At 35.2% G+C, this 18,156-nt stretch overlaps 1 protein-coding gene across 2 annotated transcripts; it reads right to left on the reverse strand.

Moving 5' to 3' along the window:
* Positions 1-950: 950 nt before the first annotated feature.
* Positions 951-13,439, reverse strand: LOC122304704 (golgin candidate 1-like). Of its 2 annotated transcripts, XM_043116973.1 has the most exons (21): positions 13,054-13,439; positions 11,619-11,699; positions 11,103-11,149; positions 10,399-11,019; positions 10,191-10,253; positions 9,447-9,524; positions 9,130-9,333; positions 7,943-7,999; positions 7,747-7,821; positions 7,601-7,672; positions 7,254-7,316; positions 7,049-7,147; positions 6,006-6,083; positions 5,582-5,650; positions 4,556-4,603; positions 4,349-4,444; positions 4,067-4,143; positions 2,358-2,403; positions 2,180-2,278; positions 2,051-2,095; positions 951-1,378 (listed from the first exon to the last, which is right to left on the reverse strand). In XM_043116973.1, exons 1-21 carry the CDS (start codon positions 13,079-13,081, stop codon positions 1,307-1,309), a joined length of 2,118 nt encoding a protein of 705 aa, XP_042972907.1. In that variant the 5' UTR covers positions 13,082-13,439; the 3' UTR covers positions 951-1,306. The 2 variants fall into 2 exon arrangements, with proteins under 2 accessions (XP_042972907.1, XP_042972908.1); XM_043116974.1 differs by lacking the exon at positions 7,943-7,999.
* Positions 13,440-18,156: the final 4,717 nt, after the last annotated feature.

Consider the following 18,156-nt stretch of genomic DNA (forward strand, 5'->3'; position numbering starts at 1 on the left):
GACTTTATTTTTATGGGCCATTGCTATAAATTTAAATTGTCTCAACTTCCATGATTATATTTGTAACCGTTTCTAATTCTTAAATAGGTGTAATCATATGTATACCTCATGTGCACTTGGGCTATGCCCATCTCTATATCAATAAAATATCTTCTTACTTATATATATATATATAATAAAAATAAAAATAAAAATAAAATAAAAAAACCCGTAAGCATTGCCTTCTAAAAACATAGTTGCCAAAGCAGGACTAGTGAACAACAAAAAGGATACAACAAGCAAAAGTGTGATTTTTACGTCCATGGCAAAGTATTGGCAAGAGAGAGAGAGAGAGTTGTAATGTATTTGGTGTGAGAGAGATAAGTTCTAGGATGCCAACCCTAATATTTATATTGGAAATGGGAAAAAGGTGAGGATTAGGAAATGTAACCCTTTTCAGTGCCAATGGTTTTTGGTCGGACAAGAGGGCTTTTGTTGGAAGGGAACAGAGCTTTTGAGAGTAGAGGGGCTGGCATGGACGCAAAGGAGATAGATGGGAGATAGAGGGGCTTCTAAATCAAGCAGAAGAGGAAAAGAAAAAAAGCGCATGGGCATAGGTAATAGACGGGTAGTAATGAGTAATAAGGTTATCATTACGCTTCATTTAATACCACATAATAGAATTATGTGAGTATGATAATAAAAGAGATGGTGGGTAGCATCACCCATATATATACATATATAAATATATATATATATATATATATATATATATATATGTATATGTATATGTATTATGGGACGAGTATCCTATTAATGTGGAGATTCAAGCCTTGTTAGGGAAGAAAAAAAAAAAAAAAAAAAGCCTTGTTAGAAACTTTAACAAGAGTTGAAAGGAAGGACTAAAGTACAAATTTTAGAAAATCCAAGAAGTAATGTACAAGCTGAAAACTCAAAAAGCATTTTGCAAATGAATGAATCAAGGATTGATTTTTCCATTCAAATATGAATTCAGTGTCAAAGAGGCTTACAATGAATTATAGATACATCTAATCGGTGATCTTTCAACATTTGCATGCCAATCCATCCGTCGCCAACTCACCATACAGCCAACTGTCTCCCTTCTTCTAATCAGTCTACTAAATCCAACCAATGGATCAACTATTTCTAAAATGGATGATGGTTTGTGACAGGATGAAGCAACCAACAAAAATCTCACGTTCTTTTTTTATATTTTCAAATCCATGCTTGTCTCAGAATGTGAAAATGCACCCTTGCAAAAGTGAAATGAGTTGCATCGGCTTTCCACCTACTGCAGCTAAACCAATCATGGCAAGGTAGGGTCCGCAAGTCCCATAGATTCTGCAACTTCTCTAGCGTCCAAACTGTCTGCTTGTGCCTAAACAATTCAAAGAACACATTTCTACGGTTAGATATGTGAATGGCATAGGGCTTTGTTTTTTTTTTTTTTTTGGGGGGGGGGGGGGTGGGGTAGTGGTTCCTAATGCTGATTCACATAGCAATACGTCAGAAATAAACACGAACCAAAGATAATTTTTGGAAAAAACATATTGATTCCTTTGATTTCCATTTTTTCTTTCCTTGCTTTTCCTTCTCAACTTTAGACGAGTTTTTTCTGTTTTATCTTGAACGTTTTATTAAATCTTCTTCCATCTTTCTGATACCATTATCCTATCCTACGAAATTGATACCAGGCATGGATCACCATCACTTGGAAGAGTACCACAATTATCATATAATACAACAAAATACTCATTAGTCATACTTTGAGAAAGAAAACAAGTTATACAAATATATATATATATATATATATATCATGATATGTATATATACACATCATAAATTATATTTTCTATAAGCAAAGCACACATATATATTAGATAGACACATCATCTATATATATCTATATATGTACCTACTGATAAAAAAAAATAATATCTACATATGTATGTAGATTTATGATGCGTGTCCTGAAGGATTTCAAGCATATATATCATGGCCGAAAGTATACTTCTTACAAAATTTTCGCAAATTTGACAAATATACATACCTGAAGACGATGCAACAGATACATCAAGAAGAAATGTACAAATACCTGAAGACAATTTCTAAAAGTTATCAAGCAATTCAAATCCATCCATATAATCTTCGTTACAATTACAAGATGAACTCTTCTTACCAGATAAAAAAGCAGGATAACTCGAGCTGTCGGGTACCGCCAGAGAAATCTAGTAGCCCTGACAGCCCCTGAATCCAATAGTTTTGCAGCCTTCTGCAACTGCCCAAGATAAGTCGAACACAAAAGTCAACTAAGGAAACAGAGGGCAATGGTGCAAGATATAAGAACAGACATACACCTGTAGGCTTGCCCCAACCATATGGCGGTGATACAAGGGAAGAGGCCTGCAGTTATTATTTCATTAGACAATTTTCCAAGAACGAATGATAAAAACCACAAATTGAGATGAAACTGCCGCACACATGTTCATAGGGACACATTTATCAAGTGTAGCCAATAAAGTAAATTCCGTGGACTCACACTTCAATGGAACTTTGGCCTTAGCTGGTCAACATGTCAATCACTACGAGTATGTTTTATTTTGTTTTTAATTTTTTTGGTTGGGGGCGGGGGCCATTGGAGGGGGCTCAAGTTGAAGGTAATGCAAGGACTCCAGGAATGACAGCGAAATAAAGAAGAATATGCTCAGGCAGAAATAACAAGGCTGTGCAAGTAAATAAATCGTACACCTCCAGGGAGAATTGAGTGGGAAAAGAATGTGCAAATTCGTAGGAACTTGAGGCTTTGTAAAGCCTAATAGCATTGTGGCCCTATAAAAACGTTTTTTAGAGCTTCCTAAAAACACTTTCATTTTCCTTTGTTCAGTTAAGACAGTTCATATGGGTAAAAACCCTGCCCGGTCTGGAACCTGGATAACCAGATTCCAGTTACGGGTTCTAGACCGTATTTTATCCAATCCGAAAACTGCATTATCCTAACCAGTCCTATCTGGGCCGGTTATGGATATTACATCTAGGTACCGGATTTTAAACCCGATACCCAGATTTTATAAAAAAAATATATATAACTACAATACAGCCCCACTTCCGTGTGATCTCTCTTCTCTCTGCTCTCCTCTCTCTACCTTGAGCCCAATGAACGTGACCTTGGCTTTCAAATTCTACAAGCACACCAAACGACACCTTGAAAGAAGCATGCGGTGGAGTGTCGGATTTGGCAGAGTACCAATTTCTCTCTCTACGAGGAAATCCTAGCCAATTTGACATCTTTTTAACATTTTTCATGCCATCAATTAACCAAATTTTTATTTTTTGTTGCCAAATGGTACGAAAACAGAGCATGTCATTCATTATTTCTTCTTCTTCGTTTGAATGGCAGTGAGATTAGAACCCTGTGAGAGAGGTGGAATCTTGTTACTTTCTTCATTATCAAGAAAAATGAGCAGAGTAACCACCTATTCTGGAATCTGGTCTCTTGATTTTCTTTTAAAAATTCTCACGACTTTTGGGTTGCAAAATATCAAGCCTTGAAAGAAATGGTGACGAAGGAAACAATGGAATTTCTTTTACTTAACTTGTGAGTTCTAAAAAAAAAAAGGGTATAACTTGGAAACCCAAGTTCCGGATTTTTAAAACCAGTTTCATCCGGGTTTCGGCTCGGATCTGACCAGGGTTGACCCAGTTTGGATTCCGGACTGGATTTGAAACTAGGGTTCCGGCCCAGGTATACCTGTGTTCCAGGGCTGGAACCTGGATGAACAGTACTATGTTCAGTCTCAGAATAAGAATAAATTTAACAAATAAGTGATGTGAGACCACTACTCTTTTATTAGATATCTGCCTACCCAATAACTTCACAACGTGCAAGGAATCACTAGCATCAATTAGCACCTTAAAATTGAGTTCAAACCAACTCTATTAGAAAATCCAAGAAGAAGATGTGTTAATGTGTTCTGCTCACAACGAGCCAGAACCATCAAGGAAAGCATATATAAATACATATATGACAATAACAATAATAATAATACTTCAACAGAAGTCAACATACTCAAGTGCTTTGATTTCAGTGTCTTCTTCCCAAGTTGTTAATGCCCTACGGGACACTCTACTCCTTTCAACCTCTACCTGTTCAATATAGCCGCAACATCACAAGTAAATCCGATGATAGTACTTACCAAAAAAAAAAGAGTAAATCCGATGATAGTTAAACAAGATATTTCTTTTATAAGTACCAAACATTTAAAAAAGAAAAAGAAAAAACCAAGATATACAAAGATTGAACTCCAGAATATAAATGACTCGAAGCGAAGCGAAGCAAAGAGCAACAGACCTGTACTTCTTGAATGCGCTTTTTTTCCTTCTCCAATTGAAACTCTGCAGCAGCTTTTTCACTAACCATGGCCTCTAACTGTGTTTGCTTGCAGTACTGAATAGTAGATAAAATTCAGAGATACAAGAATTCATCATAATATTGGATATCATATTTTTTTTTTTTTGAACCGAATTGAGGAACCATGCAGTTTTAAGTTCAAGTTACCAGTAGATCAGTTAGTTCACGGTAGCGTTTCTCTAGCTCCATGTGCTCCTGTTCAATGGCAGCTATTATAAACAAGCTTCTTAGATATATACTGTTTACAGAACTAATCTTATCATTAAGAGACACCTAAAAAAAATAGAACAATAATAAGAAATGCCAATAACTTAATTGAATGATGTCCTAAAAGTTGCAAAGAAAAAAAGGATAGTCTGATGGAATCAACAGAGGTTCTCAAGTTCCAGTATGGACACCAACTTAGTATTATTCAACCTCATACCTGAAAGAAGAAAATATCTTCAATAAACAATAATTGTGGGAAGCTTTGATATTGAAATTCTTGTTATGAGATTTTCCTTGGTTGCACATTACCATCCAATTATAATACCCCTTTTCAAAGCTTTAGAAGATAGATAGGATTTTTTATTTATACAAGTAAATGCACAGCGAATTTTTTTAACACTCATTCCTGTGCACTGCCAACCATGAAACCCAGCTATAGTATCCAAATATGCATGGAAAGAGACAATTTTGATGCTTGTGTTTAGCTCATGTATTCAGAGAAATAATAAAATCCTTCGGAAAAATTTGTAGGAGACACCTGTGAGGGAGCTCATCTGATACGTATTAAAAGAAAGTGGGGCATATGATAAGAATTTTTTTGTGAGTAGGACATAAGAAAAGAATATAAAACTTAAAGTTGCAATTATATCACACACCTAGTGTTCAGATAAGACTTTCCATGCAAAACAAGAAAAAATCAGTACCCATGTAGCCATTCAGCACCCATGTAGCCATATCGATGTCAAATTACCAAGGTTGTCACACATATATGTCCAAATTAGTTCAATTTGACACACATGAAGAACTAAGGTTGAACCCCTCATCCATGCACATTACCAAGAATACAAATAATGCACATTACCATAAAAAATAATAATAATAATAATTAAATTAAATTAAATTAAATAAAAAAATAAATTAAAAAAAAATAAAAGAGCAGAAAGGTGGATCAGTCAGAGAGGTTACCTGACGAGAATAATGTTCAGCATCTCTTCTCATTGCAGCCATTTCTACTCTCATTTTTTGCACTTCAGCCTAAAATCAAACATCCAAAAAACTTATGGCAAACAAAGCCTTTTCCCGGCCAGCCAAAATCATGATGAAAAATTACAAGACTTACATGAGAACATCAGCAGGCAAAAAAAAAAAACAAAAAGGCTTTAAGTTTCTTTTTTTATAATATTAAAAAAGATCCATGAGGCTGATCACAGTTCAGATGGGATAAAGACTCAGTTGTTTTTCAAATAACAATTAACAAAAATATCTGCGATCCCCCACAAATCCTCAAGTCAAATGCTGAACGACCTCCCTTAATGAGAGGAAAAGTATAACTACGCAAAAAGTTGAGTGGAATTAAAAAATTGCACGGAAACAAGCAAATGACACTTGCCTCCAAAGAAGAAAGTTTGCCCTCAGCATCTCTCTGACCTTGGCGTGCACGTTCGACTTCTTCCTGCCATGCCTGCATCTGAATACAAAAAAAACATGATGGAATCTTTTTTTTTAATCAGCAATAATGATTTTATGGATGAGAAATAAGCATAGCCCAAGTACACGGGACATATACATACATGATGGAATTATAGCAGAATACCATAAAAATTACTACTACTGCCAACTGCTGGCTAAAGGACTAAGGCCCCATTTGGATAGTGAAAGTGTTTCATCTCATCTCGTCTCATCATTACAAATTTTCATATAAAATATAATAAACAATTTAACTTTTTCAATCCCAAAACAATAATAATATTAAAAGATAATATTCTAACAATATTTTATTTAACTTTCATCTAAAACCATCTCATCTCATCTCACTATCCAACTGCACCTAAATTATTATTTTTGTGATCGGTAAACAAGATTTTATGGATCATAAGAATGGGCAAGAGCCCCAAGTATTCACTTGACTGTATGTAAGTAGCAGGATAGTTGCATAATTTAAACTCTTGGTTCCCATAGGTAATAGAACCGTGTTCACAACTGAAACCAATCAAAAATTGAAAATATTCCCAAAAGCCAAAAGTGGAAAGATTGCATTCAAAGCAGAAAGCACCTTAAACTTTTCTATAAAAAAAAAAAATATCTTAAATTTGTATAGCACACCCACTGTGAAACATGACACACACATCCCACTAAAAAAAAACCACTGAAACACCAAGCTTCAAAAATCCTGTAGTCAAATCAAATCCAACTGACTTCAGTATAACATCTGTTCTTTCGGAATTAGGAGTTTTGGATAGGCAATTGAGGATTAGGAATTATTAGTCAAGTATCAGATTACTAGTCATGAAAGAAAAACCATTGGTTCCCTGAGATTATCCCATATCAGAATTTATTCATTTATCAATAAAGAATAAACTAAAGGAGGTCAGTAACAGACAGTGAGGCTAAAATTTTTGAACTCAAGGTTTGTTGTACTATTAAAATGCAGACCTGAATCATTTGATTTGCCTCATCCAGCGACTTCTTTTGTCCACGACGAGCACGAGCTTCCATGTCTTGCAGCTCTTGATTTAAAGATGCACATTCAACCTAATGGCATATGTTGGGGAAAATCTAACTCTATGCCAGGAAAGGAGAGAAAATTCCTTCGGAAAAAAAACTTAAAATTGGAGACAGTAAGAATGCTTTTATCTACCTCAAGCAATGCCACCTTCTGCTCAAGCTCAGCTGCCTTTGCTGTCCTCTCATCTGCTATTCTCTAAATGAGGAAGAAATTCAGGGAATTCAATGGATCTGATAGACGTCATGATCAAATGACAAGGACAAACTTCAAAGTTGCTATTGGGAAAGGAAGAAAATGTTTACCAATAAAAAAAAAAAAGGAAGACAATGCATCAAATACATCACATGAATGTTATCGTGGAACACTAAGCATAAGACAATGGGATATGAACATAACATATTTCATCTATACAATAATCTGGTTTTCAAGATGTACCATCATAAGCAATCAATCACAAACATAACGTGTGCTTACATTACCTGGATCCTTGCGAGGGCTGTGGATGCCTCAACTGCTCTATGTTCCAATTCCACTTCTCTTTCCATAGCAGCCTGTTTCATGAGATAACAGGTTATTTGCAAGAAAGAAACACAACAAATGTGAATCAATTATTCTAGGTACAAACCATTTTGGTAGCATTATGTGCAGCACGCTCATCTTCTGCTCTCCGTTCCACAGATGCCAGCTCCTCTCGCACAGCCTGGAAAAGAATGTCACTCTCACAAACCTTGGAAAAGATTCTATTTTTTTACTAATCTCACCATGTCAGCACCGGATTATATGTAAGAGATGTTACATGCAAGGATGAACAACCAACTTACTTGCATCATCCTCGTCTCTGTTAGTTCCCTATTTCTCATCATGGACTCCATGTTTGCCTAATGGGAGTAATCTAAGTGTCAGCAGAGCCTCATATTAAATCCAATTCAGGAGCTTCCACAGTGAAATAAAGAAAATTTTGTTCATGGGGATATTAGGGGCAGCTCAAAGTAGTTTAATGGTAAAACATAGGTAGAAATGGAAGAAGTACTTCACATGATTATTGTGTCCAAATAGAAAATATTAGCAATGGAGTTATTCTTGTCCCCAAACTAGACATGGGGCAGTAGCAAATGAATAGACAGACAGCAGCTAACAGGGTATTTTTTAGGGTTGAAATGTGGGAAAGGTTACAAAAATATGCACATCCTTTTCAATTAGTTTGGGAAACAGAAGTATCTAATACAAGAAGCCTAAATGAAAGGAATGTGACAATGTTTTTTTCTTCATTCATAACAGAATTTGAGTGAAAGGGTTGTTCCTGAAGGTTGATGGGTTGGAAAGGTTAGGAAAAATGAGAGTTTAGAAATGACACACAACTTAGTTCAGTTTACGAATAAAATACATAACCCAGATATTAATAGTCTAATCTACCATGTCATAAGCAGGGGATTGGAAAAAAAATCATCACGTTGTAATATAACAATTTCAGTGAAAGGATAACAACTTATGAACCTATGGCAGGAAATATGCACCTACAAGCTTCATCAATACCTTCGAAATCCATGAGTACAACTGTGCTTCCTTCCAAAATTTATAAATTCCCTCTGATTCATCCTTAGTCCTAACTCAATAAATGGTCTTGACACACTTTGTGCAACAGCTGAGATACTTTACAGGAAAAATACCTTGAGATGATATAGGTCTTTCTGGCTGATAATTTAAAGAGAGGATCTTTTCTAATAAACAGGCAAAGCAAACTGATATACAAGTTATAGAAGGTTGAATAAACCAACGTATGAATACTACAAGACAAGTATCTGCATATGTAGTCACACCAACATCCAAGTGACCCAATATGTTTTATCTTAATACATTTTTTTATTATAGTTTCTAGTAAGACGACTTAAAGCTCGTATTTGACATAAAATCATAAATACGGGAACTGAAGAAAGAGTTGGTGAAGGCAGTTACTTTAGGTATGGCACACTAGAATAGACTCATAATGCATATGGTGAGTGTGGTGAACCTGCAATGAAGCTAGATTTCCTTCCGACGAGGCAGCTTGTTTCTTAAGTGTGTCCAGAGAACTGACAAGGGCCTCAATTTCAGAGTTTTTTGCTGCCAAAGCCTCAACCATATTTGACTCTACTCTTGACACTTCACTTTTGGATTCAGATAGATCTTGCTGCAGCTGCTTCATATGAGCCTCAAATGATTTAGACAGCTCTCTCTGAAAAGATAGCAATTTAACTAGTGATCAGCACTCCTTATTTGCATAACATCAAGATCACAGAAGAAAAAACCAGAAATTTACTACTTAATTGAACAGGGATGGTGTTCTACCTCAGAAATAAGAAGTTCCTCAAGCTGTGCATTCTCAGATTTGTACTCCTGGAGACGGGATGAAAGTCCAGCACATACCTGACCACTTAAAACAAAAAAGATTAAAAAAGAATGTAAACAGAAGATTCTGACAAGCAAGTAACCCTGCACTGGTGGGCTGCTCTAGATTACATGTAGAGCATGCTTATCCCAAAAGGTAACGTTTTCCAAAGAATGTTACTTTAAACAAGCAACCAATGTTGAAAGGTGTGTGGTTCAAAAAAAGGTAGAGCAGTTTGTATTTGTTGAGATGATTTAAACAAACTTATTTTTTTCAATAAACAGGAATGAGGCAAACAACCCTGTACAAGGAGGAAAAATCAGATTCAGTTCCTTTTTATTTGGTCTGTCAGAGAGATAAATGCAGGTATGAGTGTACACCCGTTCAGACTTCTGATCCAATCAGGTCGGGAGAACAATACACGCCATTTTTCATTGTTTCTTACAAAAAAAAAAAAATATCAAAATAACCATACTTTTTTCATTAATATATTTTTTTCAAAAATATATGGTGATCCCATAGTTTCCATTAATAGTTAGATCCAACAACCATACTTCATTTAATATCAAAATAATATATTTTTGTTTATAAGTATCAGCACAATAGAATATAAAGAAAGGTAGACTGGCAAGATCCCAATGTCAATTTCTCTTACTATGGTATACATCTGCAAGTGTGAATAAAGGGGTATTTTTAGAGCTTACCCGAGCCAGCCTTGCCTCTTTAGACTGACCAGTGGAAACTGTAGTTTTAAGCAGTCCCTGAGCCTGCACAGAAATAAAGGAACTAGTCAACAGAAACTCTTAATTGCAGGCATGTAAGACAATATAAAGCTCGAACAAATAAAGTGCATAAAGATAGTTCCACACCCCCCCCCCCCCTTTCTTCTTTTCCTCTTCTAATTACTTTTACCTCATCAAGTTGCTCTTGAACTTTCATTTGAGAATCATCAACTTTAAGCTCCTGTTGTCTTTTTTGATCAACGAGAGGTTCAACCTTGATAACAGCATCTTTCAGTTGAGTATCACTATTACGGGGGAAATCAGTAGACACAGATTGAGAACTCTCTAGGTCAATCTTCAACTTAACATCTGTGTCTCCGGATTTGATACTTTGGCTAGCATCATTTGGAATATCTTCATTAAAAATCTCCACTTTTTCGGCAGGTAATGACAAAAAGGGATGCTCGTTAGGAACATCTGAAGCATTCTCATTGACAAGCTCACCATTCGAAGTTGAAGAAACAGCTTCCACATCTGTAAGAATTGAGGGAACTTCCATATGGCGGTCATTATTTTCAACCACATCACTTACCGGTCTCTCTGTTGGAGGAATGCCTACCAAAGGGGAATCTTTTTCAATATTGTGTTCCTGGACATTGTTTGTTTGGGAGATAGATATAGTAGGAGTCCCATCATTTTCAACTAATTGAACAGCCATATCATTTTCGGGTTTCACATCTACTAGTGGCATCATCGCACTAGTTTGATCCTGTGAAGTATCTGATTCAATTCTCGGGACTTTCTTTTGGGACTGCAAGAAACCAACATGTGAGAAGAGCTCTTTGATAAGAATACATAAGAACTACTTCTGGGTAAAGGTATGCTGGAAAGTACCTTGGTCTTCGACTTCCTCTTGGCATGAGATCCTTGCCCATTAGCAGCTTAATAATTCAGAAAGGAAAACAAAAACAGAAATAAGCACCAGATATTCTTTCACAAACACTTGACCTCTTGTGGCCAGCTAAAAAGCATCTTAAATGCTACGAAAGTCATTTGTGCTTATTAATCATTATGGAGTCAAGAAAGGAAGTCCAACATCCCCATAATCAGTGGAATGCTGTTCACTTCTTCATTTAACAAATTCCAGAAACATGAACCCCACAGGCACCCCAACTCCTGTGGAAGGAGAAGAGTTTAACCCTCACCATTTCAGGAGGGAAACATTAATATCTTTTTTTTATAGGTATAACTTATAAAAATGATATTATTTTTCATAGGGAAACATTAATATTATAGTTTTATAACAAACAAAAAGAATTAAAAGATAGAACCCTACGCAAAGTGTCAGCAAGAACATATCCTGTAAAATGGGATAAATTTAAAAGTTTCCCAGTTAATTGAGATCTATACCTGCAGATTGAGAATCAGATTGCTCGTCAGACAACTCACTGACAACCAGCTTTGCCCTTCGATCTACAACTTCAAACAAACCTGACCCAAACAACTAAACAATTTCAGGTTCTTAATGTGGGAATATGCATGACTAAATCCTACAGCAGGTACTTTTCCAAATCAAAAGTGAAAGAATTAGGACAAAGAAATTCGATCTAAGCCTTCTATATGTAGACATAATAAATGAAAGGAAGTCATAGCTATAGTTTTCCACCTTAACTGACACCATATTTGAATTAAAAAGTTCCTGAATGGTGATGTAATGCCACAGGGGAAGGCCCAAACCATATATGGGTCATTCTCCAAAAGAACTAGTTAGTGATACAACTGGAGCCCCATTGCAATCATTTTAAGGAGTAAGAGTTTCTCCCTCTCAAGCAATGTAGAGTCCCAAACACCACCTACACTCATCAGCCAGTATGGGGTCTCACAATCTCTCTTAAATTCCTGATGTCCTTGTTGGGCCATTCCTCATAGGTAGCCTAGCTAAAGTTCCACACTTCTAGGTAGGATAGACTCTGATACTATTCCCAACACCCTAAGAGAAGGCCCAATCCACAATTGTGCCATACTACAAAAGGACTAGTTAATGGTACAATGGCAGCCCCCTTGAATCATTATAAAGAGTAAGAACTACTCCCTCTCAAATAATATGGGATCTCATACACCACCTACACTCATTAGTCAGTATAGGGTATCACAAGTAGTGATCAATTCAAGTATAAACGAACCTTTTCACGATACAAATTCATAACGCTTAGCTATGGGATGCTAACTTTAACCATTTACCATACAAAATAGAATTAAATATGTATGTTCTAGAAAAGAAGCAGTTTGGGGTGTAAATAAATCAATGCACTTGATTACTTTTGTAGGAAGATCTCCTTTACAATTAAAAAAAATGAAATGATCTCTCCAAGCTACATTTTTATTCAGATGGCTGCAAAATACTTCCCAAAGGGGAGAGGGGGTAACAACCACATTTCTAATACTAGTAGTTTTTTTATAAGTCACAAGGAACCACCCGTCCATTTGCTGTTATGTTGTCTCTAAAACCATCTGAAATTGATGCCAAGTGATACTGATTAAAAACAAAGAATGCCCAAAAAAGTAAAAAACAATAGGTTTACGAAATAAATATGAAAACCAAAAGAGGGAAATCAAGCTTAACAGATTCTATTTGAGTTCTACCAATTTCCCTCAAGCTTAACAGATTCTATTTGAGTTCTACCAATTCCAATGTGTGTTGCAAATTCTAATACACAGTTAAGGTCTAACCACAAAATCAATCCCGATAAAGCTTCCGAGCAGAAAAACAATTAATCCCCAGTATGAAGCCGAATATTGAACAAGAACAAATAATCGAAAGAAACAGAGGCCCAAAGATCTACACCTTCTGCGGCTTTGAGCCACGAAGCCATTGAATAAACGTGGTTAGGATCTGAAACAGCCGCGCCCTATAGACCAATCAACGGGGATCCCATGAACCAGAAGGAGAGTGCACCAGACGGCGTCGTTCCAAAATACCCAACAACAAGAATCCGAAAAAGGATTGGTTGTGGAGAAAATGAAATGATCTGGTTTGGAGAGAAGAAGCTTATAAAAGCTACAAAACCATGAAAAAAACAATCAAACAATTTTGGCGATGCTGAGCCTACGTTTAGCGCATCGGATCGGAACGTCGTGATTTTGTCGAGACAGACGGTTGTTAGGATGTGTTTGGTTCGGAGTAAAATTGAAGGAAGTTGGGAGCTGTCAAGTGCTAACATTACTACTGAATTACGAAGGTCTCACTAATGCATGACCTCCACATGGCAAGTGAGAACAGTAGAAAATTTCGCGCTTTCGAGGAAAAGGCCTGAAAACACGGTAAGGCCCATTAGGTCTTTTGTTTTAGAAGGCCCAATAATGTTCTCCAATCTCCACCCAAAAAACAGATTTGTTATATATAAGGCCACACATTCTGTTCATATTTTTTTTAATTTAAAAAAAAAATAAAAATATTTATTTATTTATAAGAATAAATAAATTTTAAAAAGGACTTTCTATATTTTTGAATGAATTTTTGTTTTGAAGGAGTTTCAAACATTTAAATATAATTATTCTTTTGTTTAATTTTTTAAGACTTCTTATTTTATGTGAAATTTTAATCAAAAATTTTATATATAGTTATTTTTATGTATTCTTTATACATTCTATTAATATGATTGATTGTATCACTTTTTTTAATATAAAATAATTTTTTTTAACTAATCACATTAATGAAGTATACAAAAAATATATAAAAATAACTGTACGTAGCAGAGTTCAATTTTAATATACATGTGACATGTCTATTCATTATTTCTCTTAATATTTCAAATGAATGGTAATTCAAAAATAGTATTCTCAATCTATCATAATGATGTAATCTCATTAAAAAGTGATGACTAATTAACTTTGATGATATAGCATCTTGTAATAAGGCATGCAAGGAAAGATGATATCCAGCTACAATGTGATTGTGGTGTATGTTTAATGACAAGTGGCATACTTTTCAAACTCTTGTATAAAATATAATAAATAATTTAATTTTTTTAATTTTTAAAATAAAAATAGTATTAAATAATTATATTTTATTCAACTTTTATTTCTTCACATTTCATCTTAACTCATTATCCAAACCTCTCCTTAAATTCAATCAATCGTCGAGAGATTTAACCATGCATATTATACAAACTCTTTAACCAAAACCCAACAATTATATGATCTTCATCAGCAACTTCTCGTAGAAAGTAAGTCTATATTTGAACATCTTGAATCTTGATGAAGGAATAAAAGAGTATTAATGGATCTTAAGAATATTGATGTTAATTAGCATAGTGAAGATACTATCTCCTCCTCCTCTAGAGTTCATGGCTACAAGAGATTACTCACAAAAAGGGAGATATAGGAAAATCTATAGGTTTTTCTAATAAAAAGGAAGTTCATTGTTACTACCATCACAATTTTGGTCACAATTAAAAATTGAGTATTTGAAAAATAACAAAAATTCATCTAATATAACTGTTATATACGTTGGAATAAACTTCTCATCATTGAAATTTTATCCTTAAAACTAGCATTTCTAAGAGTCACTTCAATAATTAAGTCAGTCATTGATTCAACAAAGCATTTCATTGTTCACATATGCCTATCCGTATACATGATATCCGTATACCTATCATGACTTTTGATTCTGTGTACACATTATAAAAAAATTGTTTATTTGTATTTGATTCACTACAAAGAATACGCCCTGTTGCAGCTCTTGAATGCTTCGGAAATCACCCTATATTTCGCAACTGATGGCTTGTACCAACAATCATGGCTTCGTCGCATGTTGGACGCCTTAGTTTTGTTGCAACTGCTAGAACTCAGCTAATGTCGTGAATCGTTGGCAAAGCAGATGTTTTCCATCGTTTTTTACTGATGGGAAAAACAGAAGAAAGCCGTTGCAACTGCTGTGGAGATTTCGATTGTAATCGCTGCAGCTAAGTGTTTGGGTCGATTTACAACGTCGCAGCACTGCTATGATGCCGCTGCAATTTATGGGGTGCATCCCCGACTGAAATTTAAATCGCTGTAACTTCTAATGTTACGTCGGCAGCCCATCCACCACAAATACTCTGTTGTTCGCTGATGTTGTCCTTTCTCAACAAGGTTGAAAACTAACGGGATATTGTTCTTAAGTCGCCGGCAGAACCCAGCAATTTGCGGCTTTGGAAAATCGCTGCCATGCCTTCCTTCTCAACGGAAAGAGCTCTGACGCATCAAGTTGGCTATTTTGCCCCCCTGTCTATTACCCAGCTAGCGTCCATATATTGCCACTGCATTAAGCGGTAGACTGTAGTGCCAGCGACCTTAACGGAATTAGTTGCAATGTGTCCTACTTAAAAGACCTTTTTCGTCCCAGCTGTTGCATCAATTTATTTTACTGGATATTAGAGGCTTTTCCAGCAGATATTAGTTTTTGTTGCATCGATTTATTTTACAAGATACGTGATTAATATGACTGAAATTTTTTGCCATCGACGGAAACCATATTTTTAAACTATTGGACGTTGTTTTGCCCCTATTTTTGTGTACTACATTTCTCCCCACAGACTATAGAATATTGCATATTAACAGGCATTTACACGCTTTTGTAAGGTGCTACTTTAATTAATACGCCCATCATAATATTGTCAGTAGAGCATTTTACAAGATAATATTAGTCATTAATTTGGTAACATACTAAGTAGATAATATATATATACCAATATTATCATAAATATAAAATAAAAATCTGAAATGTGTGTTCTCCATAAGGGTTGAGAGAATTCACAGGTTACCAAATTTATCATTGCCAATAGAAGTCAATAACTGTTTCTGGAAAAAATACTTAGTCAAATGAAGATCACAACAATCTTATATATTTTATATATCCATATATATATATATATATATATATAATTTTACATATCCATATATATAAAATTATATTTATTCATCAGTTTTTTTCATTAATAAACAAGCAGATATATAGATTCCATGCTAATTGCTACAATAGACCACCTAAACCCCCCTGTTAAGTCATTCACAATGAAATTGCTATGTGGGTCTCGTAGCTCATGCAATAAATAGTCTAAAAACTGGAATTTCTTGAATTGTCTAGTGTCATATATGAAATCTATAACCCCTTGCATAACAATTGAGCAATTGAAGAAACTAATGAACTTTCTCAATTTAATCAATCTTGCAACCCAAACAAAATATTGCCATCCAAAATCCACAACTTCATTGATCATCAAGCTCTAAATAAAGTGCCATTTTGGTGGAATACATAAATGGCCTGTGTTTCCAGAACATCTTTCTTACTTCCTTACAACTGCCCAGCCCCTACTAACTAGTCCAATCCCCACAAATTGGCACATGTATTTAAACACTTTCACAAATCCATTTATATACACTGGTGCATTCGGTTAATTCACACATAGAAAGAGAGGAGAGACTGATTTCTTACAATAGATATATTGTAATTGAATGGTACTCAATTAACCTTCTGGTCCATGCCCTCTTAACTATCATGGAGCACTGCAACATAGCCCTACACATGTTTGGCTGGAGTGGCAAGAACTGCTTAAGTTGGTCATATATAGCAGTACCGCAAAAATTCCCTAGCTGGCCACCCATTAATACTGTAATGATTTCACATTACCTCCAACCACCTGCATTCCATAACCCATTTAACATCAATGGAGGTATACATGCAGTGTAAAGATATAGTTAACTTAATTGTTAATGGTATGCAAAAATCACTTTTCCGACATAATTAACATGATTGCTTACATATTCATGTACCTGCCTAGTTGCAGTCGCTTCTGTCACTCACTTCCCATATATAACTACAGCAGTTATACGTCGCCCATTACGATCCCCTTATACTTGACATCCACCTTGAATGTCAAAAGTGTGCTAGAAATCATATACTAGCAATGTCAATTAACCCAGTGTAAGTTCTCTCGAGACCAATTATTTGTATAATGATCAAATCTGAGCATTATATATCAACCTAATTAACTGTCCTATTTCTAGTTACTGAAGTTGGCCATGGTTTCACAATAAACTTCTTGTCAAACCCTGAATATATTACCTAGATTTCGACTTCCTATCCAGCCACTACAAAAATAAACCCCAACCTAATTAGCAGTCATTCCAAGATCTCACTAAACCCAGCTATGATGCAAATGTTCCTCTACTGGCATCTATGGTGTATGTTGTGTTCCTTTTAACTTAACACCTTTACATGAATACACAATACTCATCCAGCTATTACTTACAGTCATAAGTTGCTAGAAATCTGAGGTCTTTATGATCTTTAGTACCCTTATAATTCAAATCATTTATAAGGGTATCATATTCCTTAAACCACTCAGTTTCAACCTATAAGATGAGAAAATGAATGAACACCATAGTTTAGGGCCATTTTGCTATCACTTTTTGAAGTAATAATCCCATTACTTCCTCCAACCTCTATCTCTAATCTGTGTAGGCCACCCCGTATATTCATTTGTAGTTAAAATTTGTCTCAACTTCAAGTGCTGCCCCAAATCTGTAGAAGCCAACATGCATCAGTCTTCTACACTATTGGACTAAGCATATATGAATGCAATAAAGGATTGCTAAACAGGAGAAGAATGGTTATGACTAAATTAATATAACATGTTGATCTCTTTGGCAACACCAACTTTTTCTTAAACTACAATGCATAACCAAAATGATAGCCAAAGTTTTTCCAATTTTGAGAAAAATTCTGTACACAGGCCCATCAAAGCACATCTAAAACCTATGCTCTCTTTATTTTTTTTGATGAGTATCCTATGCTCTCTTTATTTATCATAATATATTGAAGAAACTGTTTCAAAAGCATGAATCAACAAACCAACTCATAAACATCACTACAACACAGTCATCCCAACAAAAACATTAACTTTTG

Source organism: Carya illinoinensis, chromosome 3 (genome assembly GCF_018687715.1).
Source record: "Carya illinoinensis cultivar Pawnee chromosome 3, C.illinoinensisPawnee_v1, whole genome shotgun sequence".
NCBI lineage: Eukaryota > Viridiplantae > Streptophyta > Magnoliopsida > Fagales > Juglandaceae > Carya > Carya illinoinensis.